Source organism: Peromyscus californicus, unplaced genomic scaffold, assembly GCF_007827085.1.
Source record: "Peromyscus californicus insignis strain IS unplaced genomic scaffold, ASM782708v3 Scaffold_21__1_contigs__length_65335640, whole genome shotgun sequence".
Lineage (NCBI taxonomy): Eukaryota > Metazoa > Chordata > Mammalia > Rodentia > Cricetidae > Peromyscus > Peromyscus californicus.
In genome coordinates this window covers 56,116,594-56,139,193 of record NW_026294514.1, presented here as the reverse complement: position 1 = coordinate 56,139,193, position 22,600 = coordinate 56,116,594, and the positions used below count along the sequence as shown (strand labels likewise).

Here is a 22,600-nt window from a genome sequence, read left to right as displayed (position 1 = left end):
CTGGTTCATCAGGGAACCATTATTCAGAACCTACGGTGTAGCTTGGACAATTCAATGCAGCCCAAAAATCTACACTAGCTGATCCAGGGCTGGGTACTTCTGACAGAAGGCCTGTGGTGCCTCACAATTGCTGAAGCAGGAAGCTCAGTTGACCCTGGCTGGTACCCCACCTGGGGCCTGTAGGTCATGGCAGATAAAGGACAACACAGCTCCTGAATGCCCAGCTTTGGCCACTGGAGGGACAAGGAGCCTTTTGAGACTTTTCTCAGCATCTCTTCCGGCTCCCAGCAGTAATCACAGCAGTGGAATTTCTAAACCAGTGAGGGCCCTCTTCTAAAAGTACGGCTATGTTAGCAGAGCGACTGGTTCAGCTTCAGTTTGCCACACATTTGGATGCTTGCTGGATGGGGTGACACATACCTTTAGTGCCAGTGCTCGGGATGCAGATCTCTGTGAGTTTGAGGCCAGCCAGGTCTACACAGCAAGTTCCACGACAGGTGGGCATACGTAGTGAAACCTGTCTCAGAAACAAAACAACACAAACTCCGAGGTCTGTCTCCTCCCTAGCACTTTCCCACATCTTGGTAACACACCTAAGTGTCTTCTGGCTCACACAGCTGGTGTTGATTCTGGGGCAGTGTCCACAGGGGAATGGAAGCTTTTACCCACCCAGCAGCAAACCTGAAGCAGGGAAGAAGCACTCCCTCCAAAGTCCTTCCCTGAGGCAGACAGACTGAGACACCAAACACGGCTTCTCTACTGCTGTCTCAAAGGCCATGTGACCCACACAGGACTCCCCTAGCTCCCTCCCTCAGAGGCTCAACAAGGACCACAAAATTCTTGGTTAACAGAAAACATTCTCCAAATAAATCATGGCTGTCGCTGTGTGGGTCACCTGCTGCTCCCCTGCCCTGGCTAAGAAAAGGCCCTCTCATGGAATGTTGGCATTTCCATCTCCCACAGCAGAAGCATGGCCACTGTTGGCTGTGAGATTGTGTGAGACCTGACAGAAGGTAGGCCAATCGAAATGTCCCCAAGTGTTCCTAATGAGGCACAAGCTCCGTGAAGGTGTGTCACTGGAAAGAGCAGGTGCCAACAGCAGGCAGAAGCTGAAGTTCCTTTCCCCTGGAGTTGACCCTGACAGGTCAGAGGGGAGGGAGCTCCCTCCTCTCCTCAGCACTGAAGGAGCCACCGGGCGTCAGTGAAGGGAAAGGTGGACTCCACAGAGCATGCACAGGCTCACATGTGTAGATCACTACCCTGATGCAGCTTGGACTACACTAGTCTGAACTAAGGCCAGAAGGCAGTCCTCTGGGGTTCCTAGCTCTGGTCTCTGGGCCATGCTGTGTCCTTCCAAGGTTCTCTGCACATGTGAGTAGTTACGACACAGCTCTCTTTACTTTACTGTGACACTGATACGAAATAGTAATCTTAACTGTCTCAGCCATTTGTGACCTTGGCTAGTAAGTCTTTTAAAAACTGTCCCCCACAGCCTCTGCATCCTCCTTTGAGAAGAACCAGTCAGCATTTCTCATGGAGACGGCACCTCCTTAAAATCATCACTCTAGGCATCCCGAATCTTCCCACCTGGGGCTCTGCAATAGGAGCAGCTCTGAGAAGGAGGCTGAAGAAAAATGTGGTGCGCAGGGGTCTCCATCCACAGGGCAAGGGCACCTTTAGACAGGTCTTCAAAGTGCTCTGGCAGACATCTGCACAGTCTGCACAGCCCATGCTGGCCCAGTGCATCCCCAGTCGCTGCACATGGAAAGCAGCAGCATGGTGTGTTTGCACAAGGAGAGGAGGAGACTGCGACACTCATCCACAAGTCAGGAATTACAATTACCCTGCCTGTTAGGGTACTGTTTTTTAATTTACATAAGAACAAGGGGCTAGCATTCTCAGAGACAGCAGCGCCCAGCTAGTTCAGACAGTCCCCCTCCTTTGGCTGACCAGGTCCTGACTTCTAGTGATCTCTGCAAGGTCTCTATGATCAACCGATCCTGTCCTGAGAAATTTGAGACACATCACAAATGTGGAGCATATACGACTGGACAGCTTCACTGGACATCATCATCGTCAAAGAGATCTTCAAAATCTACGAAAACAAATAAAAAAAAAACCACATTAACAGGTACCGAAAAAGCAAGAGAGGACGCTGCTTCAAAATGAATTTGACAACAGGTGGAAAGGCAGAGAAAGTGGTAGACAGCAGTGGACTCCCCAAGAAGGCTCTCAACTTTATCCAGCCAGGGGGAGCAGATGGAACTCTGGAGGACAGTACTGCCTACAGTATATTCTTAATTGCTGTGGGATGGTCTTACTGTATGCTGTGAATATGTGTTGCTACCATTGGTTAATAAATAAGCTGCTTTGGCCTATGGCAAGGCAGCTTAGAGGCAGGCGGGAAATCCAAGCAGAGATACCGGGAGGAGAAAGGCAGGGGGGGAGGAGATGCTGAGCGCTGCTGGGGGAGCAAGATGTAATGGAACACAGGTAAAGCCATGAAGCCACGTGGAAAAACATAGATTAATAGAAAAGGGTTAAATTAAGATGAAAGAGCTAGCTAGAAAGAAGCCTGAGCCATAGACCAAAATAGTTTGTCATTAATATTAAGCCTCTGAGTGATTATTTTATAAGCTGCTGTGGGCCGGGTGGGGCACAGGAAAACTTCCGGCTACAATTAATCACGTTTTAATTTAGAAGGCATTTTTACTAAAGCACACGGGGTGCTGTGGACACATGCACAGCCACCTTGCAGGCTGGAGGCCATCCCTGTGTGAGGACACCAGCAGTGCCGTCCCTGCACCGGGAGAGTAGAGTGTACAGAGTTTGTCTCCTGGGCGGCCAGAGCTGACGGGCAGGCAGGAAGCCTCCTTTTTCCCCACATTAGGCCTTTCTGGGCAAAGGCCGTGTCCACAGTGCAGCTCTGGCCATGCAGGACTGCTCCACTCTCCTGCCTCCTGACCTCGGCATCATCTGTCTCTCTGGATGGTTACTGCCCTGACACCACTCCTGTCACCAGAGACGCCGCCCTATGATAGTGCTCTTCACAACACTGGCCAGCCTGCCAGGGCCCTCATCTGCCTGTCTGCAGCCTATGTAGATCTCCACTACTTATAAACCACAGGAAGGGAAGAGAGAGTCAGATCCAGTTAGGACCCATGTCCACCGGACAACAGCTCCAAAGCCCATCTGTCTGAGAAGCCAAAAGGCCTAGACAGAAGCCCTAGCCAAAAGTCTCAAACCACAATACATGGTTTCTGGAGCACCGGGGTTTGGCACGAACCGTGGAACAGCACACTCTCTCCTGAGCTCAGGCACTGAGTAGGCAGGAGCGGAGACAGGGACCCTTTCTATTCCTTCCCTGTCCAGCATGGTCACTGGGAGCTGGGAGTCTGCTGCCCACGGTACCAGGTGCTCCCTAACAGTGCAGGTCAGGCCACCTGTTACCTATAGGATCACACGCAGTGACCACGGTGACAGCTGGTCCCTCAAAAACCGTGAGCTGACCCAGATGAATGGGACTCTGAAGGAGTCCTGTTTCAACACTATGAGCCCTACAGGTGGCACACCCCACAGAGCCAGGAACCTCCCAAGGGCCCACAAGGCCGGGCTGGGAAGCAGTCCTGCTCCATCTACTCCTTGAACAGAATTTAGAGAAATGTCTTTGAAGGCTCCAGTGTTATGTGTGTTGCCCACCACCTCCAGCCCCTTCTGACACCAGTTGGAGAGAAGCAATGTCCCCAGGGAGGAATGCACCATCTGACAGATGGCTTCCCCACTCAAGCAACAGCCACCTGCCAGTGAGCCCCCAAACCCATCTGGACTCAGGACTTCAGGACCCTAGTAAGCTAGAAACCAACATGGCAGGATGAGTCACGGTTCTTTGGAGAGCCATGCACCACAGAGCTAAAGTGGGATGAAAGGGGAGAAAAACACTCCTATCCCCCCAAAAGGAAGCTGAGCCTAAACTTCCATATGCCACTTGAACCTAAGTAAGGGTTAACTAGTAGGAATGAAGCCCTCAGAAATCAGAAGCCCAGCCGTACATGCCCTGTCGCATGCCTGGAGACTTCACAGTCGGCTTTCACTGTTTCTTTGGTAAAATATTCTAACTAAGAAAGCTCTGAGCTATGAGACAGAAGTACGCCCTCTGTCCTGACTTCAGACACAGGCTGAACTCAAGCACAGCACAGCTGTCCCTCTACAAAACCAGCAGAGGACATGAGAATCCAGGTGGGCAAACAGGTGTGACCCAGGAAAGATGGGGCACAAGCCACCAACAGGACAGAGCAGAGGGAAGACAGAGCCACGCAGGTCCCTATGCCCAGGGCTGGGATGCAGGTCATAAGCAATGTGTCCATTTGCCTATGCTATCCATACCAGTGCTCAAACTCAACCTTGGGCAGGGCTTTATTTCATGTTTTTCCCCTCAAATAGGGCTGACAGCCAGAGCTAACAGCCAGATGACCACTCCATAAACTTGGCACAGGACTGAGAAGGGCATAAGCTCTGGGATACACTGTTCCACGATCCAAATTATCCATGACACAAAGCTGCTTACGGCAGAGGAAATTCAGATTAAGCCTGGCACCCAATCCTGGCACACTCACCATTAAAAAAGTCCGCATGAACTGCCTTTTCATTGGCTGCCAAGTCCATCAGGAGGCCGGTGCTCCCTCCAGCCTGGAGAAGGAAAGGTGAGGTCGTTCATGTGTTTGTTTTCTAAAAGCAGGTGGTAGGTCCATTACCATATCCATCGTACTCCCTGGGACAGAACACTGGTGACAGGAAGAATGCTCAAGTTGGAGCCAGAATTTTCCAGACAAAGGAAGTAGTGTGAATGGGGAAGCCAAGCAAATTATTTTAAAGGTCTCTCAAGGTCCCGTGTTCCTTGAGTCCTCCTTGGCATTGCCCAGTGTAGGACTCTCTTGCTGGAGTCTTCAGCCCCCTCCTGGACCATGGCACAGGCCACAAAAGTGCAGCAGCAAGTCTGCTGACTGAGAACACAGCCCTTCCCCTTGGGAAGCTGACCATCCCAGCATTGAGGTCTGGGATGCTGCTCTCAGAGGACCCTCCAGGGCGGCCACCATATGGTGGTGGTAAAATCAGGCCTCACCCAATCTGTGAGATATGATGCTCTCGGGACTCTGTGCCATTTAGTCACCCGGTAGGTAGGAGCAGAGACCTCAGGCAGCAGCACCCCAGAAAGCTGGCCCAGGCCCCTTTCTGCCTGGGCCCTAACGCCCCAAGGCTGCATGCTCAACCCTCTCCTGGTTCTCAAACGGCTGGACACCTCTGCTGTTCCCTTTCAAATCTGCTCTCTGGACTCTCTGCCTCCCTCCCCAGCCCCATCACCACAGTAAGCCATACAGACTCTGCCTCTGAAATCCTGACCAAGCTCCCCCTACCTTCACTGCCTCATTCAGAACCTCTTCGAGTCTTAATCCTTCCTGTTTCCATTTCTCTACTGTCTCCCTACACACCCAAACTCCAGAGCCTCCAAAGGACCAACCTCCACAGGAAGTCGGCCTGTGTCTCCTCACTATGAAGCCCTCACACCACCTGCTCCAGTACTGAGGAGCTTGGGGCTGGACGCAACGGCCTCAACACTGGATCACAGAGCCCATACACTCATTCTGCAGGCTACATGATGCGGCCCTGCCTGTTCCCCCTCCTCCATGCCCAACTACATGGCATTCCCTTCCTTTTGTGGGCCAGGGAGCATCACTCTTCCCGAGCTCTGCTCCGATGGCTCTTTTCCTCGATGGCCACATGACAACAGGACACATCCTTCACCATTTGACTCAAGGGAAGCTCCCCTCTTGAACCTCAACTGCGCCAACCAAAATCCCATGGGTACTTCTGTAGGGCACCCCACCCCCCTACCCTTGCTATTATTACACTTCGGTTTTGCAATCCGCCTCTTCTGGCCATACCTGACCTCTCTTAAGGACAGGGCTGCATCTGAGCATCTCTCTACTCGCTGAGTTTTGCGGGGGTGCAAGAGGCTCTGATATACAAGAGCCGGCCACCTCACTGGAACACCTGTTGCAGATTAAAATCGCTCTGTGACCATGTTGGAGACCAGAGGCATAAGACGGCTCCAAAACTGTGTGTCTACACGAATTCACCGAGTCCCAGCGCAATGCACACAAATGCCACACATCGCCTCTTGCCCTTGCCCCCAGGGCTTGGTGCTGGCGGCCAGTCAGTCCATAAGCCTCGCTTGAGATTTCTCTCCCTTTGTCAGGAGCCCCAACACGGACTCCGGCCCTGCGACCGTCACCACCGGCCTGCAGCTTTTGGATCCCCAAAGGCGTGGGCTCCCGCGCGCGTTTGCGGGCCGTGCTCCCGCCCCCCGCGCCCCGCTCCGCGCTGCCGCAGCCCCACCTCATCCAGGTCCACGTAGGGCCCCGCGCCCTCGGGGAACATCTCATCCACGGCCGGCTTCATCTCGGGGCTGCGGCGTTGCGCGCTCACTTCCGGCCAGCCTCATCCACTTCCGGCGTGCCTCCGAACAGGTCTAGACGCGGGAGGACCGCGACTCGGTGGTGCCCCGCCGACCGGGCTCCTGGGCATCTGAGCTTTCTCCCTCGGAGCAGGCTAGGGCGGCGGTGACCGGTTAAAGGACCTGCAGCACCCCACGAGCACGAGTAGTTGGCGGAGAAAGGAGACTGTCCGTTTCCCAGAAGGGATGCAGTTCAAAACCGCCAGAATGGCTACTATACAGATACCGCAGGCGGTAATGCGGTAGCGAGAAGGTGGGGGTAATGGGACCCCCAGGCGCTGCTAGGAGTAGCAGACATCCAAAAGTTGTGCACAGTGGCCGTGACCCAGAATCCCAGCCTGGGTTCACTCGGCAATCGCTCAGGATCACCTCAGTCAAGTGGAGGAAGCAGCCCAGTACCCACGGATGCATGTGCGCAGACAAAGCCAAAACAGGCGTTATCCACGCGGTGGGATAGTGTGGAGTCTTACCTAAGAAGGGATTTCTAACCCGTGGGCATGGGCGAGCCTCGAGGATGCTGTTACGTGAAATAAAACAAACGCTGTGACCCCACTCTTATGAGATCCCTAGGGCAGCGAAACTCCTAGAAGTGCCGCAGTGCAGTGGCTTGGGGGTGGCCGATGTTTGGTGGACACCGTTTCAGATCTGCAAAGTGAAGCGTCCTAGAGGGGGGGGGGGGGGTGTCCGTTATATCTGTGGTGTGTTCACTGAGAGGTGGTTCATTTTAGGGTGCTATATTGTATTGTACCGTGGTTTTTAAAGAATGAATGAAAAAGAGACGAGGAAGGGATGGAGGGAGGTCCATTGGGAGAGAAAGCCTGAGATGCTCTGACAGTCTAGACTATTCTAGTGAGGCTCCTGGATGTCCCCCTAGGACCCTCTGTGCGCCTCCTTCTAAGATCTAGGGGTTTTTTAAAATTTATTTATTTTTATTTTATTTTATGTGCATTGGTGTTTTGCCATGGGTGTTGGGTCCTCTGGAACTGGAGTTGCAGACGGGTGTGAGCTGCTATGTGGGTGCTGGGAATTGAACCTGGGTCCTCTGGAAGAGGAGTCAGTGTTCTTAACCATTGAGCCATCTCTCCAGCCCCAAGATCTAGGTTTAATAAACATCCCTGTGAAGTTAATGTAGCAAGAAGCCAGAAACCAACTGATATCTGCCAGCCCTCCACGTCTGATATAAAGGCTCATCACCCTCCACTATCCCCAGATGGTGTCATCCGACCCTTCCTTCAGCAAAACCCCTGTTACTCCTGAGTCATTTCCCATCTACCCCCCCCCCCCCCACTCCTTGACTGTCAATCAGTCCCTGTTTGCGAACGTTGTTGAGCCAAGTCTCTCCATGCAGTACAAGGCTATGGCTCTTGTACCTGTCACAATGGCTTTGGATGGCCTCCCTTATTCTGATTTTATAGTGTTCAGGGACCGTTTCATTTTGTTGTGGTTGTTTGTTTGTTTTGTTTTGTTTTTGTTTTTCCTGTAACAACTCTGAGAAGTCAAGAGCTCAGGGTCTGGGCTGCTAGAGTGAGAATGGGGGTCAAGGGAGAAGACGGCTCCAGGGAAACCGACTTAGCCAAGATACAATGGGAACTGTGGCCTGGGCAGTCATTGTACGCCCACCCCCACCCCCACCCCCCAGCCTAAGTGCAGGATCTGGGAGAAGTAAGCAATGACTGGAGAGCCTCAGATGCCAGGTCAATGTTGTCCTGAGATGCCCAAGTGAAGGTCACAGCAAGGACGCTGAGACAGACTGGCAGTCAAGAGGAGCCTGGTATTCAGTTTCTCTCCCAACTAGTGTGGGGGCATTAACCTGTGTGTTCTATGCCTTGTATGTGTCGGGGAAGCTCACCAACTGTACATCGGCTGCACCTGAACTATGTTACACTGTCTGCACATCCTCCCACACCCACAGGGCTATCCAGGGTGGCCATCCCCTTCCCCCAGCAGCCTCAACCTGGAATCTTTCCCTCAAAGACTGAGTGTGGGCTATGATTCTCCCTCACGGACAGGGATATGACTTCTTGATTCCTGCTTCTCCCAACATGCTTTGTACTAAGCATGGATGCTTGGCCCCACCGTGACTGCTGTTCATAGGCAGCCAAGGGGAGGAGCTGCCTGGGATGCTGTCTGGCTTGCATAACTAGGCACGTGGCTTTAACAAGTCAGGCTGTACCGGTGTCTTTGTTTCAGGTTCCTCACCTACAATCCAGGGCCACCGCAGCCCACGCCCGGGTCACTATGAGGGTAGAATGACAAGGTGATACCTAAGGGTGCAAGACCTGATTGACACTCGTATGAATAGAAATCATGCCTGTTTTTATTAAAGATGTGCTCAGTACTCATCAGAATAAAGCCCAGCGAATTCACAGAGTGATACAGCACACATCGGCTCCTTGAAAGAAACCCACCGGGGTGTTATGCATCTTCATGGGGAGTTTATTGATCACGCGTCCCATCCCTTGCCCATCACTGTGTCTTTAGACCACCTTAGGCCCCAGCCAGTGCAGACAGGCAGGCAGCAGACTGGACACTGCTCAGTCCTCCTGGTAGGGGACATGGAAGCCCAGGGTGCTCCCCAGAGGGAAGTGAGCAAAGAAGGTTCTGGCCATGTCCTCGATCTGTGGATAGGCACCCTGGGTCTGGAAATATTGCACGTAGTTCCAGAAGTCAGAGGTGGAGAAAGGCCAGTAGGGCATGGCTGGTGGCTGAGTGTAGGGGTCTGAAAGACATGGGGAAGCACCTCAGGGCCTGTCCATCATCCCTGGAAGAACACCCCCTCTACAGCCAGGGCACATGGATGGTGTCCCCCAGGGCCTGCCACAATGATGAAACCTTCCCACACAGGAGTGTAGTCTGAACCATTCTGAGTGTACCTTTTCCCCGTTATGGTACCTGGTCTGGTAGACAGAGGGGAAGGGGGAAGGAAGTACAAAGTGGGGCCTTGTTCTTGTCTGGGGAGATGTTAGGCAGGGAGGCAGCTGGGTGATGGATGAGGGGCTCAGGCATCATGCCGGATGAGGCTTCAAAGAACACAGCACCCTTGTTCTAGAGCACAGGACAGGTCACCTTGCTGGGACTGGGCTGAGTTGGGACTCCTGAGAGAACCCAGGGTCTGAGCCCAGGCTGAGGGTGGGACCCTGAGGGCTCATCCATCTCCCTTCTGTCTGGGTGCTCCCACATGACAGAAGACAAGGCCGACCTGATGCTGTCCTGGATCCCTTAGCATGCACAGCTCCCTGCTGGCAACGGCATCTACATTGTCATACTCCCAGGAGAGTCTGCTGGGGATAAGCAACCTCTGCTCCCCACCCACCTGCCTGTACCAGTAACTTATGCCAGCGAAAGGAAAGACATTGAAAAAATGTACCTGCTTCCTCGGGCATCGGCTTGGCTCCTGCAAAAGAAAAGGAGAGTCATCACCCAGGGTAACCCTCCATTAACCACTGCAGACCTCAGCAAGGCCAGTGTGGAGGAGAGACGTGGAGAGGTAGGAAAGCTATGCTCCATCCAGGCCCAGAGCGGCCCCTCACCTGCAGGAATCACCAGCAGGATGCCAAGGGCCAGCCACCACAGCACGCAGGCTTGCATCCTCACCAAGCTGCACTCAATACACTCAGGACCACCTGCAGCAGGAGGAAGCCAGGGATGCTGCTGCTGCCCCCTAGGACTGGCCCATCCTGCCACCCCAAAGTGGACCACCCTTGGGAACCCTGGCATCTTCATAGCTACTTCTGTTTCTGACTTCCTAAGCCATTACTCTGAAGTGAAATCTTATTAATTTTGACTGCTTAAGAGATGACTCCCCACCCGCACCCCCACCACACACATCAGGTTCACCCTATCTGTAGAGAGAGCAGTCCAGACCTTCCCAGAGGGTACCTTGTTGCTGGTCTACTCTGCCCAATCTGCAGCCTTGTGGGGCGACTGCCAACGCTCAGGCTCCTCTTTATAGGAGGGCTGGGGACAAGGAAGGAAGCACCACCCGCCCAAGCCATCAAACTGAATATTTCATCCCCGGGCAGAGGACTATGGGTCTCTGTTTCCCTGCTGGCTGGAGGGAGGAGCTGGGGGAACAGCTAGGGGAATTGGATCACAGATCAAATCCATCAGTTTTCAAAGCTGAGTTCAGCATGGGTGCAGCTAATACCCCTCCTCCTCACAAGGAGAGCCATTCTAAATCTGATACAGGAGCTGCTGAGACCCCAGTCCTGTGCTATGGGCCCTCTGTGATCCCATGGCCTCCTGAGTAAGCCTGCAGACACTCCCTCACCCAGGACACTGGCAGAGCAGCCAGGACAGAAAGTGTGGAGCCAGGCTGGACCCCTTTCCCCAGACCAGAGCTTTCCTCCAAGCCTCTGCCGGGGGGGGGGGGGGGAACTGTCCCAGCCAAGGGAATATCAGCAGCTAACAGAGACCCTTTGGCTACTGTGCTTATCCCTTACTAGAACCTGTGCCCACCTGTCCAAGTAAGTGCAGCTCTGTGTCCCCACCCCCGAGGTCTCAACACTGCTGGACGCAGAGCCTATGTCCAGGTTAATGGTCTCCATTGTGCCCCCTGGGGGTCCTAGCACCCTACTGGATACAGGGTCTGTTTCCGGGGTAATGATCTCCATGGTTCCCCAAATCTCAGGACTCTCAAGGATTCTGCTACCCCGTCCTGGAGTTGTGTGGCCCAAGGGTCCCAGATTCATCGTAGTTGTCCCTCAAGTCCTCATCCAAACAATTCATGACTTATACTTTCCCAAGTAGCAGCCTAAATATAACCAGAGACCCAGAGAGGGGTACAGTCCGGTAGTATTGGCTTGTAACCATACAGCAGAAAGCCTCTGGGTTTCATTTCCAGAACCCTGGCCTCTGTGCCACAAGAGGTGAGGCTGCTTCTATGGGCCATTATGTCAGGATCCACAAGCCACCTCCAGGTATGTGATTCACGAGGACAGTCAGGACAGCACAGCTGTGCTCACAGCCGTGATTTACAGCATGGACACAGAGGGCCTGGCGAAGGGAAAGGGGTGTAGTCAGAACCCAAAGGAGCAGACACCCTGAGCCTGAGCATCTGGCCATCAGAGGTCCACCACGGTGTGGCAGTCGCCTGTCCACCCCTGATGAGCCCGTATTTGAAGACACCTGTGGTAGAAACATGGCAGAGAAGGAAATGTGTGGTACCTTTAACACTGGTGTGCTAACCTAAGACTGAACTTAGAAAAGTCTAGAGTTAATAAGCAGCGATGGGTCTGGGAGGGGAACCTGGGTGTCTGCTTTCTCCTCTCTTTCTGGGTGCGTCTTTTCCTCAGTTTATTACTTTTGCATAAGAATACTAAATTAAAGAGGCCCACTGTCAGCAGCTCTCTATTACTTACGCTGGCTTACTGAGGTCAGTCGATCTCCCAGGTCTCATACCTTCCGGGACACACATCCTTCCCCACATCACATCTCCACTCCCCACACATTTTCACTCTACCTGAGTCTTTCAGACTCCTTTTCTCACTGACCTGGATAGAGACCCTCCCTGGCCCATCTGGAGGGCCACTGCCACTCAGAACACATCTCCTTTGCACCTCACCCATCCATCTCTTTCTCTCTTCCTGTTATCCTGCAGATCGCTCAAAGTAAGTTCAAGAGGGGCCATTAAAATGACCCAGCAGGTAGACGTTCTTGCTGCTAACCCTATAGGGTCTGATCTCTGATCTCCGATCTCCCATGTGCTGCGGCCAGCGAGGGGCAGGACCAGCTTTCCCACCCGCTACAGGTGGCAAGGGGCAAAGGGGGAGGGCATCTTTCCCTCACCCATGCCACCACATGGCAGAAGGGGGGGGGGCAGGGTCAGCTCTCCTGCTCTCATGCCCTCAGGGCCAGCTCACCCACACCACCACCAACAGGGCCTGCTCTACCAAGTGCTGCAGATCCAAAACTGCAGGATCTCCATGGCAAGGCAGCAACAGGATATCCAAGAGGAGTCCCGAGGAGGGCCTAAGCATCTTATGGAGGGTGTAGCAGAAGCCAGAGGCCTCGAACCAGACCGATGACTCATTCCAACGAATGAGTAAAGATGTATGGACTAGAGTGTATACTGTGTGACTCACTGAGTCACACTACAGCTTCCATGCTGTGAGGGTTTTTTGTATGTTTGATTGTTTTCCTTTTAAATTTTATTTTATTTTGGCGTGGGGGAGGGCAGAGGGTGGATATGAAGGGATGGGGAGATGAGTGGGATCAGGATGCATGACGTGAAATCCACAAAGAATCAATAAAAAGTAAAAAAATAAAATAAAAGAGGCAATAACAACAACAACAACAAATGTTAAATACCTTCCAGGGGCCTTGTACATTCACATTTGGTGGGAATCCCAAAACAGAGGATCTCATCCTTGAATAACATCTAGGATTCTTCCTAAAATTCAATGCTGGGGACGGGGAGGGATTGTATCCTCAGACGCTCCCAAAGGATGGACCCAGGCTCAGTACCATATAGGGTGGGCAAGTTTGAAACCTGCCCAGTGACTGCCCTGAAGCCTGGAAGATATCCAGTGTCTGGGGGACAGTTCCTGCTCTCCTGCCTCACACAGGACCTCCTGTGGAGACACCCAAGACTTGAGGAGTTTGTCTGCTTCGGGTCAGGAGATGCTTAGGCTACATAAGGCCGTCTTTTTGGACAGAGCGCCCCCCACCCCCATGGCAGTCAGCTTGGAAGGGCCAGTGATCAGAAGGAATGCCAAAATTGGGTATGATTCGGAGGTATCTGGCGCCCCCTGCTGTCTATCCTGAGACAGTACACATGGCGGTTCGATAGTTCCTGAGTCTCACAATTGCCCCAGGCCTGTACTCCAAAGTGCTGGCCCAACCCACCTCTGTTCTCCTGGAAGGCGGAGCCCAGAGTAGCTGGCCTTCAGCTTTGAGCTGTCCCAACTTGGGCACAGACACTTGCTCCTAATTTAAAGTCCCGAGGCCACAGCCCACCCTGTCACTGTGCCTCCTATACTCTCCTCCCCACCAAACCGTCAACCTGGCTTTAATGTGTTCTGAATACTTCCGCGCTGTTTACACAGCCCCACGCTCCCAAGCCTCGGGCTGTAACCGATGCTAGGGTAGTTTCCTGCTTCCTGGACTGCACCTAGTGTTAATAGGGAGAATAGGAGCTGCTTTCTCAGACTGCCTTCCCCAGCTGGGAACCCTGCTTCCTCGTCTACAGTCTAGGCTTTTCCTTTCATCTCCCAGCCTGTCACTCTGCCCCAATCCTCCATCCAGAAGGTAAATTGTCTTCCTTCTTGTGTGGTGTTATTGGATGGGTACCTGGGTGTTCCAGAGACTGATGGAATAGTGTCTGACTCACGGACAGGGCTGAGGCGTCTCCTGGCTGGACACACAGTCCAGGAGGGTGGTCTTACATCACTTGACTACACAGTGCTGGAACTCAGAAGGCTGCCATGCTGTCCTTTGTCCCTCTAAACACGTACTGGCAAACATGCTTCCCTCAGGAAGTGCTGTCCCTGATCCCACAAAGGGAGGGGACAACCTTTAAATGTCGCCTACATTTGTTCTCACATCCACAGAGTGCTATAGGACTGCAGTTTTAATGGAAGAGCGTAATTAAACATGACACCTTGTGAACATGAAAAGGAAGTTGAGTGTTGAGCTGACTTGGAAAAGTCTGTCGAGGTGGGAGTCCCTACACATCGTCGCAGCTGATGTGGGTGTGACAGCTTTAAGAGACAGGAAACAGTGGAAATCTAGAAGGGCCTGAGGTGAGACAGCAGGTCCCAGGCTGTTTGAAGTAGGGGCTCAGAGGAACCCACACTAGGACTTGGAGTTGCATGTTCCCGAGATGGGCTCCAGGGGGCACCATGCTCACAGGGTACTGTGCAGCTGGCCCCCAAGACAGGGTTTGTGTCCTTCGCAAAGGATCAAAGCCTCCTTGCATGTCATAAGACTGACCACTTACAGATCTGCAGCTGAAATGTGCAGGCATGTGATCATCTTATTTTAAAATACCTCCTTCCCTTCTCTGAACTGACCATATAATCTCTGAACAGGTCCCAGGCCAAACCCAGAGCCTCCAGAAACAAAGGGGACCTGACCTGGGTTGGGATGAGATGTGGGGGTCGGAGGGTGTCCTAGGAATGGCAGGATAGCTGGGAGAAATACAGGATGCATGGTTACATTTAAATTTCAAGCAATCCATGAGTGCTTTCCTAGTGTTAAGTTTTATGTCTCCAACATCTCCAGGGATCTGCTTGTACCTCGAATATTCGGTTTAGCTGAAACTATCTTCCACACATAAGCATGCACAGGTATGTACACACTTACAATGCACACAAGCAGGCATCCATCACTGCTATCCCATAGGGTAGGGGAAGAGCCTGGAGTCAGGGGGCATCTAGAGCAAGGTAGGTGTGGAGCTGCCTGAGGCCAGGGTCCAGAATCAACACTGTACCCCCAAGGCCCCCAAGAGCATCTGGGTTGCTGATGGCCAATGGAACCAGACACCAGCCCAGGCAGAACTGTAGGATCATGCTGAAGCCAAGGATCCAGTCATTGCTGCGCTCTGTCCTGAGCACAGGAAGCTCCAAGGGCCCTAACTGGGGGCTTTGGGATGACCCAAGGTGTTAACTGAGCCCTGGAGCCAGACATCTCACTAGGTTTGCCGAAACTGAGTAACAGCTGCCAACTGCCTCCCTGAGAGTTGAGTGGGGTTCCCAGCAATGGATGTTTAGCATGTGGGCATCTGTGACCGCCCCCCCCCCCCCCGCAACAGAGAGACGGGCCTCACATAACCTGTATGTTTTTGCCCATGGGATTCTTTAGCCTCTGTATTTCTCTGCCTTGTGGGAAAAGATTCCCAGGGACTCAGCAAGGGCTGGTGTTGACTCTGGGCTGAGAAGGATGTGCCTGAGGCGTTTCCTCCAAGGGCTTCACCAAGGTGGACATGCTGACACAGGTCTGAGGATCTACCACAGATCCCAGTCGGGGGATGGGTACCTGAGCAGCAGCAGAAGTGGCCACAACCCAGTGCTGTGCAGACCCTTTAGCAGACCTGCCCCTCCTCTACCCCCACCCCAGACTGCTGGAGAGCGCCTATCTGCCTGCCATAACCCAGCTCATCCCCTAGCTCCTCTGAACCAAGTGACTTACCTGCCATGTTTCTAACACAATAGAGAAGGTTAAATGTTTTCTAGGACCTGGCTAAGAATGTCCCCAGGGCTTTGCGGAGTAGTCTACAGGAGTCTCAGAAGCAATCAGGCCCTGTGGAGTGGGCTGGGGGGTGAGGGTGTCCCGGGAAGGACCTGAGAGCTCAGAATCTAAGTAGGAATGTAAGTGGATCGATCCTGTTTCTGGGAAAAAGATTTTCCTGTCACCAGGGGTGACATGGACTGATGGGTCATTACCCAGTTGGAGTGCAGAGCATCAGTCTTCAGCCTATAGTTCACTGGCTGTCTCACAGACTTGCCTGGTTACCTCTCCAGGGTCACAGTAGGGATCCTTCCTGGGGCTCAGCTCTCCCTGAGAGTTGAGTGGGGTTCCCAGCTCCTGGTTCAGGACTCAGCTTTTAACCAAGCCACACCTGCTCTGGGGAGAGGGGGGATTTCCTTTGTGGCTACCTTCAGAGGGGACACTTGATTGAGGGACCCTTTCCTTTCTTAGTCTCCTTTGGGGAAAGGACAGCCAGGCCCAACTCTTCCAGGATGTGACCTTCCGGAGTAGGGCCCTGAGCATCTGACAGCAGAGCCCCGAGAAGGCAGCCAGCACCACCAGACTGCAGATTCGGCCCTTTGTGTTCTGAGACACCTGCGGAGAGGGCTGGCAAAGAAGAAGGGGAAACAGACATGCCACGGTGTACTTTGGGGCAGGGAGGGTTTCTCTCCTTAGGAGATATGACCCCAGGCTAAGGGCCAATGGTGCCCACATGACAGGGCAAATATACAGCGGCCAGCCTTGGCCGCATCCTCCTGTGATTAAGATGAGGCCCGCCCAGCAGCAGACTCCAGGACTCTCAGTACCTAAAATTCAGTGGCATTTGGCTGCCTGGGGCTCTGGGCAGGGCCGGGGTTCCAGAGTCACTATGCTGAGCCTCCCAACTGCAAGAAGAGCCCCAGGCTGGGCCAGTTCTCTGTGGCCTGAAATAGATCCATTGTCTGTCCTATTCAACACCACATGAAAGCCGCATTTATGGGAACCAGGGCTCAGCGTGTTTCTCAGCCTGGATGAGGCATCTGGGCAGCGTGGTCAGTCCTGTTGCCCTCAGGGGGCCCCGAGGCTCGGTCCCTGCAGGTCTAGGCTGGAGTTGGCACCGTCTCCTCAGAGCTTCCCGCTGACCACCCACTGCGTCCCTCCCTGACTTTTTGGCTCTCCTCCCCTGATGCCGGTGGAAACAGAGAGATGAAAGAGCAGGTCTCCAGTCTCCCTCTGGCTGACTGTCCTAGATTTGCGAGCCGTTGATTCATCCAAGAAGCAGGTATGATGAGCCCACAGCACGGGGCATTGGAGGCTCGCTCTGGGCAGAGCCCGGCTAAGCCAAGAACCATGTCTGAGAATTAAAGGGCTGGTTGTGCTTTGAAGCATGTGCTAAATATGTCTCGGCGGAGGGCCGGGAGGCTCCTGTCCAGCCCACGGCCTTGAAAGCAGAACGCATTTCCCATCTTGCTCCCAGGGAGACATCAGCATCAGCTGCTGGCCCCAGAAGCAGGCTGAGGGGTGTGTGCACACTGTAAATGGAGAAATCTTTGTAAAGTGGAAAAAGAGAAATGAAGCCCATTGCCTTCCGTGCCCCCTGAATGAATACTCTATGGTATTGACCTGCCTGGACTTCTCCATCACTCTGGGCTGGATCCTCCGTGCATAGCCAGGCTCAATTACAGTCCTTCCCCATAATGGCATTTCTCCCTGGCTGATCTATTTTGCATGTCTGCCAGGTCCATATACTTTCAGGTTCACCCACTCTTCCTGGCAATGACAGTACCTCACTGCAATGTCTCTGTGGCTCATGGATCCCCTTGGTGGACAGGTCCTCTGCAGAGGAGTTGCCTTGTACACTGCAGTGTGTCCCTGTCCCTGGCCTCTGGCCCTTGGATGCCAGCGGCTCCCCTCAGTCAGAAACCTAGATACCTTAGATGTTGTCCACACCATTGGGGACACACTGGGGTTGGGAACACCACCCCACTGTATGCACAGCGCACTTCCTTAGCTGTCCCCTGTAGATGGGCACCGGATGTTTCCACTGCTCTGAGCAGGATGCCAAGGACAGCATGAAGTGGGTCATGGGTTTTTGGTTTTCCTTTGTGTGGTTGATTTCCTGAAATGGGATGACTAGGGACAGGAGTCTCACCTTGAACCCATGAGACATGTGGGAAAGAGTGGTGCTCTAAAGAGTCACACAGTATACTCATGAGTCACATGGTTTTGTAAAATTTTAAAACAAAACCAAAATGTCCTGGCAAAACCAAACCTTGGTATTTAAGGGGAACCAGTGAAGCCCATTATCTTCTTAGTATCCTGTCCCATCTTGTCCATTATATGCTAGCACGGACATCTAGGGTGTATGGGATCTTTAGTGTGGATTTGGGGAACTCATTTTCAGGTTTGTGTCCACACCCAGCAGAGCTGGCTCAGAAGGAGCTAGCTTAGGATGGGAGTGAGCCACCATTGGTCCTGGTTGAGCCCTGTGCTGTGGCATGTGGAGCAGGGTCTGAAGTTACTTTGCTTTGCAAAGGCAAGTGATAGCTTAGGATTTCATAGAGTTGGCTAGGAAGGGGCAGGACTATGCACAGGGTCTGAGCACTCTGGAAAATAGCTGAAAATTGATACAGTGGTCATTAATATGTCCACAAAAGCAAGCTATGTCTGCATGCCATGGGCCAGTGCATGACTAGAAGTCTTTCACTTCATAAGTGATGGGAAATGAGAGACGTAGAAATGCAGAATCCGGGCTGGAGGGATGGCTCAGAGGTTAAGAGCACTGACTGCTCTTCCAGAGGTCCTGAGTTCAATTCCTAGCACCCACATGGTGGCTCACAACCATCTGTAATGAGATCTGGTGCCCTCTTCTGTATACATAATAAATAAACACATCTTTAAAAAAAAAAAGAAAGAAAGAAATGCAGAATCCCTGTTTGGAGACAGCCTCATAACAAGGGAAAAGTTCCTCCAAAGGCAAAGGTTGTGTGTGAAAGTTGATATCTAGTGTCTCCCAACTAGAGTGTCACACCTCTGAGTCACTGATACATCTGGTCCAAACATTCCCAGACTCCAAGGTACATGAAGTTTATAAAGAGCTGTGAGATCCTTAAGTCTTCTTGGAGAGCTCAGAACAAGCTGGCAATTGTGGTTAATAATAAAAATGTAAACAGTATGCAAACTAGGGACCCTCACCCTGAATGAGGTTTTTGTCCCCAGTGCCATGGAGGGGTCTGAAATGGATGCCACTGAGCACCTTCTGAGCCTGTGTTCCTAGATGTGACCCGACATGGCATCTGGAGGGTCTTTGAATAGCTTGTTCTCTTATGTCTTTATTGTCCCCCTGTGGGACAGGGACAACCACAGGCCTAGATGGTATGTCAGTTCAATGACCCCACTCTCCTTCTCACTGTGAGGGAGTCTGGGACACGTGTGTCCTGCAAGAAGTGTTTTGTGTGTGCTAATAAAGTTACCAAAGTGTGTGGCCCCACTGCCAAGCAATTGGTGGTAGTTTTAGGACAGAGTTGACCTCTCCCTGTTAAGTCCCCACAGCCCTGGGGGCAGCGGAGCCTTCTCTCAGGCCGTGAAGATGCTGAGCAGTCATAATTCCTGATGTCCTCCTCCACAGCCCTGCCCCACTGAGAAGTTGCTCCTCTGAGTGCCTCACGTCTACACCCAAGGAGACCAACATGCCTGGCATTTTCTGCTCAGCATAGCCAAGCCAGTGGGGAGGCTGACCAGCACAAGATGAGCCTGAGAGGTGACCCTGACTTCATGGGGAAGTCACTCAGGGCCAGGAGGCCTGAGTCCAGGATCAAATGAGTCTTTGCTCAGGGGTTGAGGGCATGATCCCCAAGAACCTAGCACAGCACACCCCCGAAGAACTGTTTGCTGTGGCTTCAGGAACCTCTGGAGTTGGAGTGAGCATCACTGGGTGCAGGACCCAGGAATCCCACCCACCCCCATCCTGGCTCTCAGGCAGGCTTCTGACCTGATCCTCTGAACCTCCACCTGCCGCCCGCTAACTAGTCCCATGCTAGGCTCCACATACCAGGCTCAAAGCTTGGGGTGCAGGACTTGTACCCCCACTCTCCTTGGCTTGTCTCTATACACGCTTCCTGCTGGCTTTGATCTTGCAGGCTCTTTCAGAGCCTTTCTGACAAACAGTGTCCAGGAAGAAAAGCCACAGGAATGTGGCACAACAGCACCACAAGCTGCAACGCCAGCCCAGGCTATTCCTTCCCGGTCTTTAGCCAGAAAGGCCGAGCTTCCAGCAGAACAACAGAACACAGCATGATCAGCACTAACCCACGTGACCGAGACATCTCTGCCACAAGGAAATGCTTGTTCCAAAGTGGCCTTGCTTCAGAGTGTGCATAAGCATACATACGTGCACACACACACACACACACACACACACACACACACATATACACATGCTTATCCACATAGGTGCACGTACATGCATTTACCCGCCACACAAGTGCATGCTCCCTATGCTGTATGACTTTTCAAGGAGAGCTGGACATTTTCCTGCCATATTGATCCACCCATTAGTGATCCTGTGATGTTTACCCATCACTCACCATATGCCCAGATCTGTTTTTAGGAGAAGAAACAAAACAAAAGCTTTGCTGCTCCGTGCAGTGGGACTCAGGCAATGTCCAGCCATAGTTCCCTGCATGAGCAAACCCCACCCAGAAGGAGTCTCTGCTCCCTCAGACTGATGGTCGCGCAACCGGGGCAGGATAGTTAGTTGGAGTGGGCGTTTTCCCCACACAGGTACTGAGACTCACTCAGCTTTGGGTCCATGAGTGGATGGATGATCCGGGGTCCCCAGAGCAGAGGATAGAGAGGAGTTGGAATCCAAGGTTGTCTCTAAGTCGTGGAGCAAATTCCAGCTGAGGATCTGACCCTGTCCATGTTGGAGGATCCCATCACCTGCTGAGCGCAGATGATCTGCTGATGTGGTACCAGGTTCTGGGACCTCAAGCATGTGTTGGAGGTGAGATGTCACAGAACAGGGGGTGGGGAGGGGTCCCAGGTGGTGGGGACCAGGTTCAATGCCATTTGTCATGTTTGCACCCCCAAACAGCCCAGAAACCCCCTAACGGCCAAGACACTGTACTTTGGGTTTTGTCTCTTCCTCCCCTCTTCCCACCCCAAGACTTGATGCCATGCTTGAGACAGCTCAGGAGAGCATGCTGAGGCTTTGCATGCAGCCCCGCCTATGGGGCTAGCCTGAGGTATGCTAGCCTGAGCTCCAAGGCAGAGCTGAATGGTCGTCATAGAAAGCCTTCTACTGACCTGTGCTGCAGCTGCTGCTGGGCCTGCCCAGCCTGGAAGGGGTGAATGAGGTTATCCCAGCCTGGAAGGGGTGAATGAGACTATCCAAGTTCTCTTCTCGTGGAGGAGCACAGGATGAGACCATGCTCCGAGGCCCAGCCTGGGGGCTGCTCCTACCAGAGACTAGCTTGATGCAGAAGAAGTTGGAGGGAGACCCCAGATTTAGGAAAAACTGGGCTGTTGGAGGTAGACACATCTTTCCTAGGAGGGGTGGAAGCTGGGTGGTCTCCTGCACAGCCCATCGGGGAGTCGGTGTGGGTTTGGGTGGACAGACATAAAATGCTCTGTGTCTTGGCATGAGTGGCTCATAATGATAGAGGAGAACTCCAGGGAGAAGAAGGGACAGGGAATGAAATGGTCTGTGACCGGCCTCTGAACAAAAGGGCAGAACGATGTGAAGGTCGGGGTCTTCTCTCCCCAGCAGTCTTCCAGAAGTCTGGTATCTGATACCCATGGCTTTTCTTGGCGCTATTCCTGGGCTCCCAGCAACCTTTGCCAGGTGGAAACCCCGTGCCCATGGCAGGCCCTTGCTCTGGCTTCTGCCTGTGGGGTGGGGATCACCTTTCTTCCTCCCCATGCTCCCTAATTGGGCCACCCCCACTGTTCAGAACAGCAGAGTGGGTTCCCGGGAGGAGGCACCAAAGGCTCCCGCTCATCACTCATTTGACCATCAGCAAGGTGTCCTTTAGGAAATTGATTTTTGCCCAATTTGTCTCGACTTGATGGCCTGTGTGGTGACTGAAGGGCTCGTTCCCCGTGAAGTATGAGGCCAGGCAGCAGCGAGAAACGGGCAGTGCCGTGACTGTCATGCAGACAGGGCTCCCCTGTCCCGCATGCCACCGGAGCCTTCACGCCCAGCCCACACCAAGAATTCTGTGCACTTGTTCTAGTGTGAACCGCTAACGAATCCAGGCTGAGCACGGCAACGGACAATGGCCGTAAGGGATGAGACTGCAGGGTCCATGAAGGCCATGCAGGGTGGAAGCCAAGACCGGAAGGAAACTGGAGGGGGCGGAGTGGTAAAGGTGCTGCAGCAAGGTCACAGACAAGGTCACCAGAATTAGAGACACCAACTGGAACCCTCTAGACATAGCTTGGAAAGGTATGGTAGAGGAAAGTCTGGGCTTGGAAGATCACAGGTTCCTGAGCCGAGAGCCCGCCCTCTTTGCAATCCACAGTAGAAGCCTTAGGGGGCCATGGACGCAAAATGATACTGAGGGAAATGGGATGGTGAGGTTGTGAGTTTCATGTTACCCCTGGCAAGCACTTGCCTGAACCTAGGTGTCCTGGAGGCCCTGGACAGGGAGCAAATGATCAGAGCTAGGTTAAGCATGAGGTGGGAAGACAGTGCTTCCTTGCCGCTACTTGAATTGTGTCCCCCCAAAATGGCTAACCCCATCCATCATCACTTCCTGTCCAGTCTCTCTCTGCTCCTTGATCTGCCCAAAGTGACTGACCTCTGCTGCTCCAGCCATGAACCACTCCTACACCCAGGGTAGACTGTACCCTCGAGTCATGAGCCCAAGTAAATTCTTCTCTCTCAAGTTGCTTCCCTTCCGTGATAAGGATGGTAAA

At 53.0% G+C, this 22,600-nt stretch overlaps 2 protein-coding genes across 2 annotated transcripts; both read right to left on the bottom strand.

Moving 5' to 3' along the window:
- Positions 1-1,833: 1,833 nt before the first annotated feature.
- On the bottom strand, positions 1,834-6,899 carry Cops9 (COP9 signalosome subunit 9). The gene is made up of 3 exons (XM_052750387.1): positions 6,394-6,899; positions 4,614-4,686; positions 1,834-2,095 (listed from the first exon to the last, which is right to left on the bottom strand). The coding sequence occupies exons 1-3, from the start codon at positions 6,454-6,456 to the stop codon at positions 2,058-2,060; spliced, it is 174 nt and encodes a 57-aa protein (XP_052606347.1). The 5' UTR covers positions 6,457-6,899; the 3' UTR covers positions 1,834-2,057.
- Positions 6,900-8,806: 1,907 nt separating this feature from the next.
- Positions 8,807-10,149, bottom strand: Otos (otospiralin). The gene is made up of 3 exons (XM_052749280.1): positions 10,042-10,149; positions 9,879-9,905; positions 8,807-9,230 (listed from the first exon to the last, which is right to left on the bottom strand). The coding sequence occupies exons 1-3, from the start codon at positions 10,097-10,099 to the stop codon at positions 9,046-9,048; spliced, it is 270 nt and encodes an 89-aa protein (XP_052605240.1). The 5' UTR covers positions 10,100-10,149; the 3' UTR covers positions 8,807-9,045.
- Positions 10,150-22,600: the final 12,451 nt, after the last annotated feature.

What these genes read in the sequence shown, in the direction of transcription:
- Cops9 (XM_052750387.1), bottom strand. Translation starts at nt 6,456, where the DNA reads ATGAAGCCGGCCGTGGATGAGATGTTCCCCGAGGGCGCGGGGCCCTAC. An exon ending in CCTACGTGGACCTGGATGAG is followed by an intron (nt 4,687 to 6,393) that starts GTGGGGCTGCGG and finishes TTCCTTCTCCAG; the next exon opens with GCTGGAGGGAGCACCGGCCT. An exon ending in TCATGCGGACTTTTTTAATG is followed by an intron (nt 2,096 to 4,613) that starts GTGAGTGTGCCA and finishes TTGTTTTCGTAG; the next exon opens with ATTTTGAAGATCTCTTTGAC.
- Otos (XM_052749280.1), bottom strand. Translation starts at nt 10,099, where the DNA reads ATGCAAGCCTGCGTGCTGTGGTGGCTGGCCCTTGGCATCCTGCTGGTG. An exon ending in CCTGCTGGTGATTCCTGCAG is followed by an intron (nt 9,906 to 10,041) that starts GTGAGGGGCCGC and finishes TTTCTTTTGCAG; the next exon opens with GAGCCAAGCCGATGCCCGAG. An exon ending in GCCGATGCCCGAGGAAGCAG is followed by an intron (nt 9,231 to 9,878) that starts GTACATTTTTTC and finishes CATGTCTTTCAG; the next exon opens with ACCCCTACACTCAGCCACCA.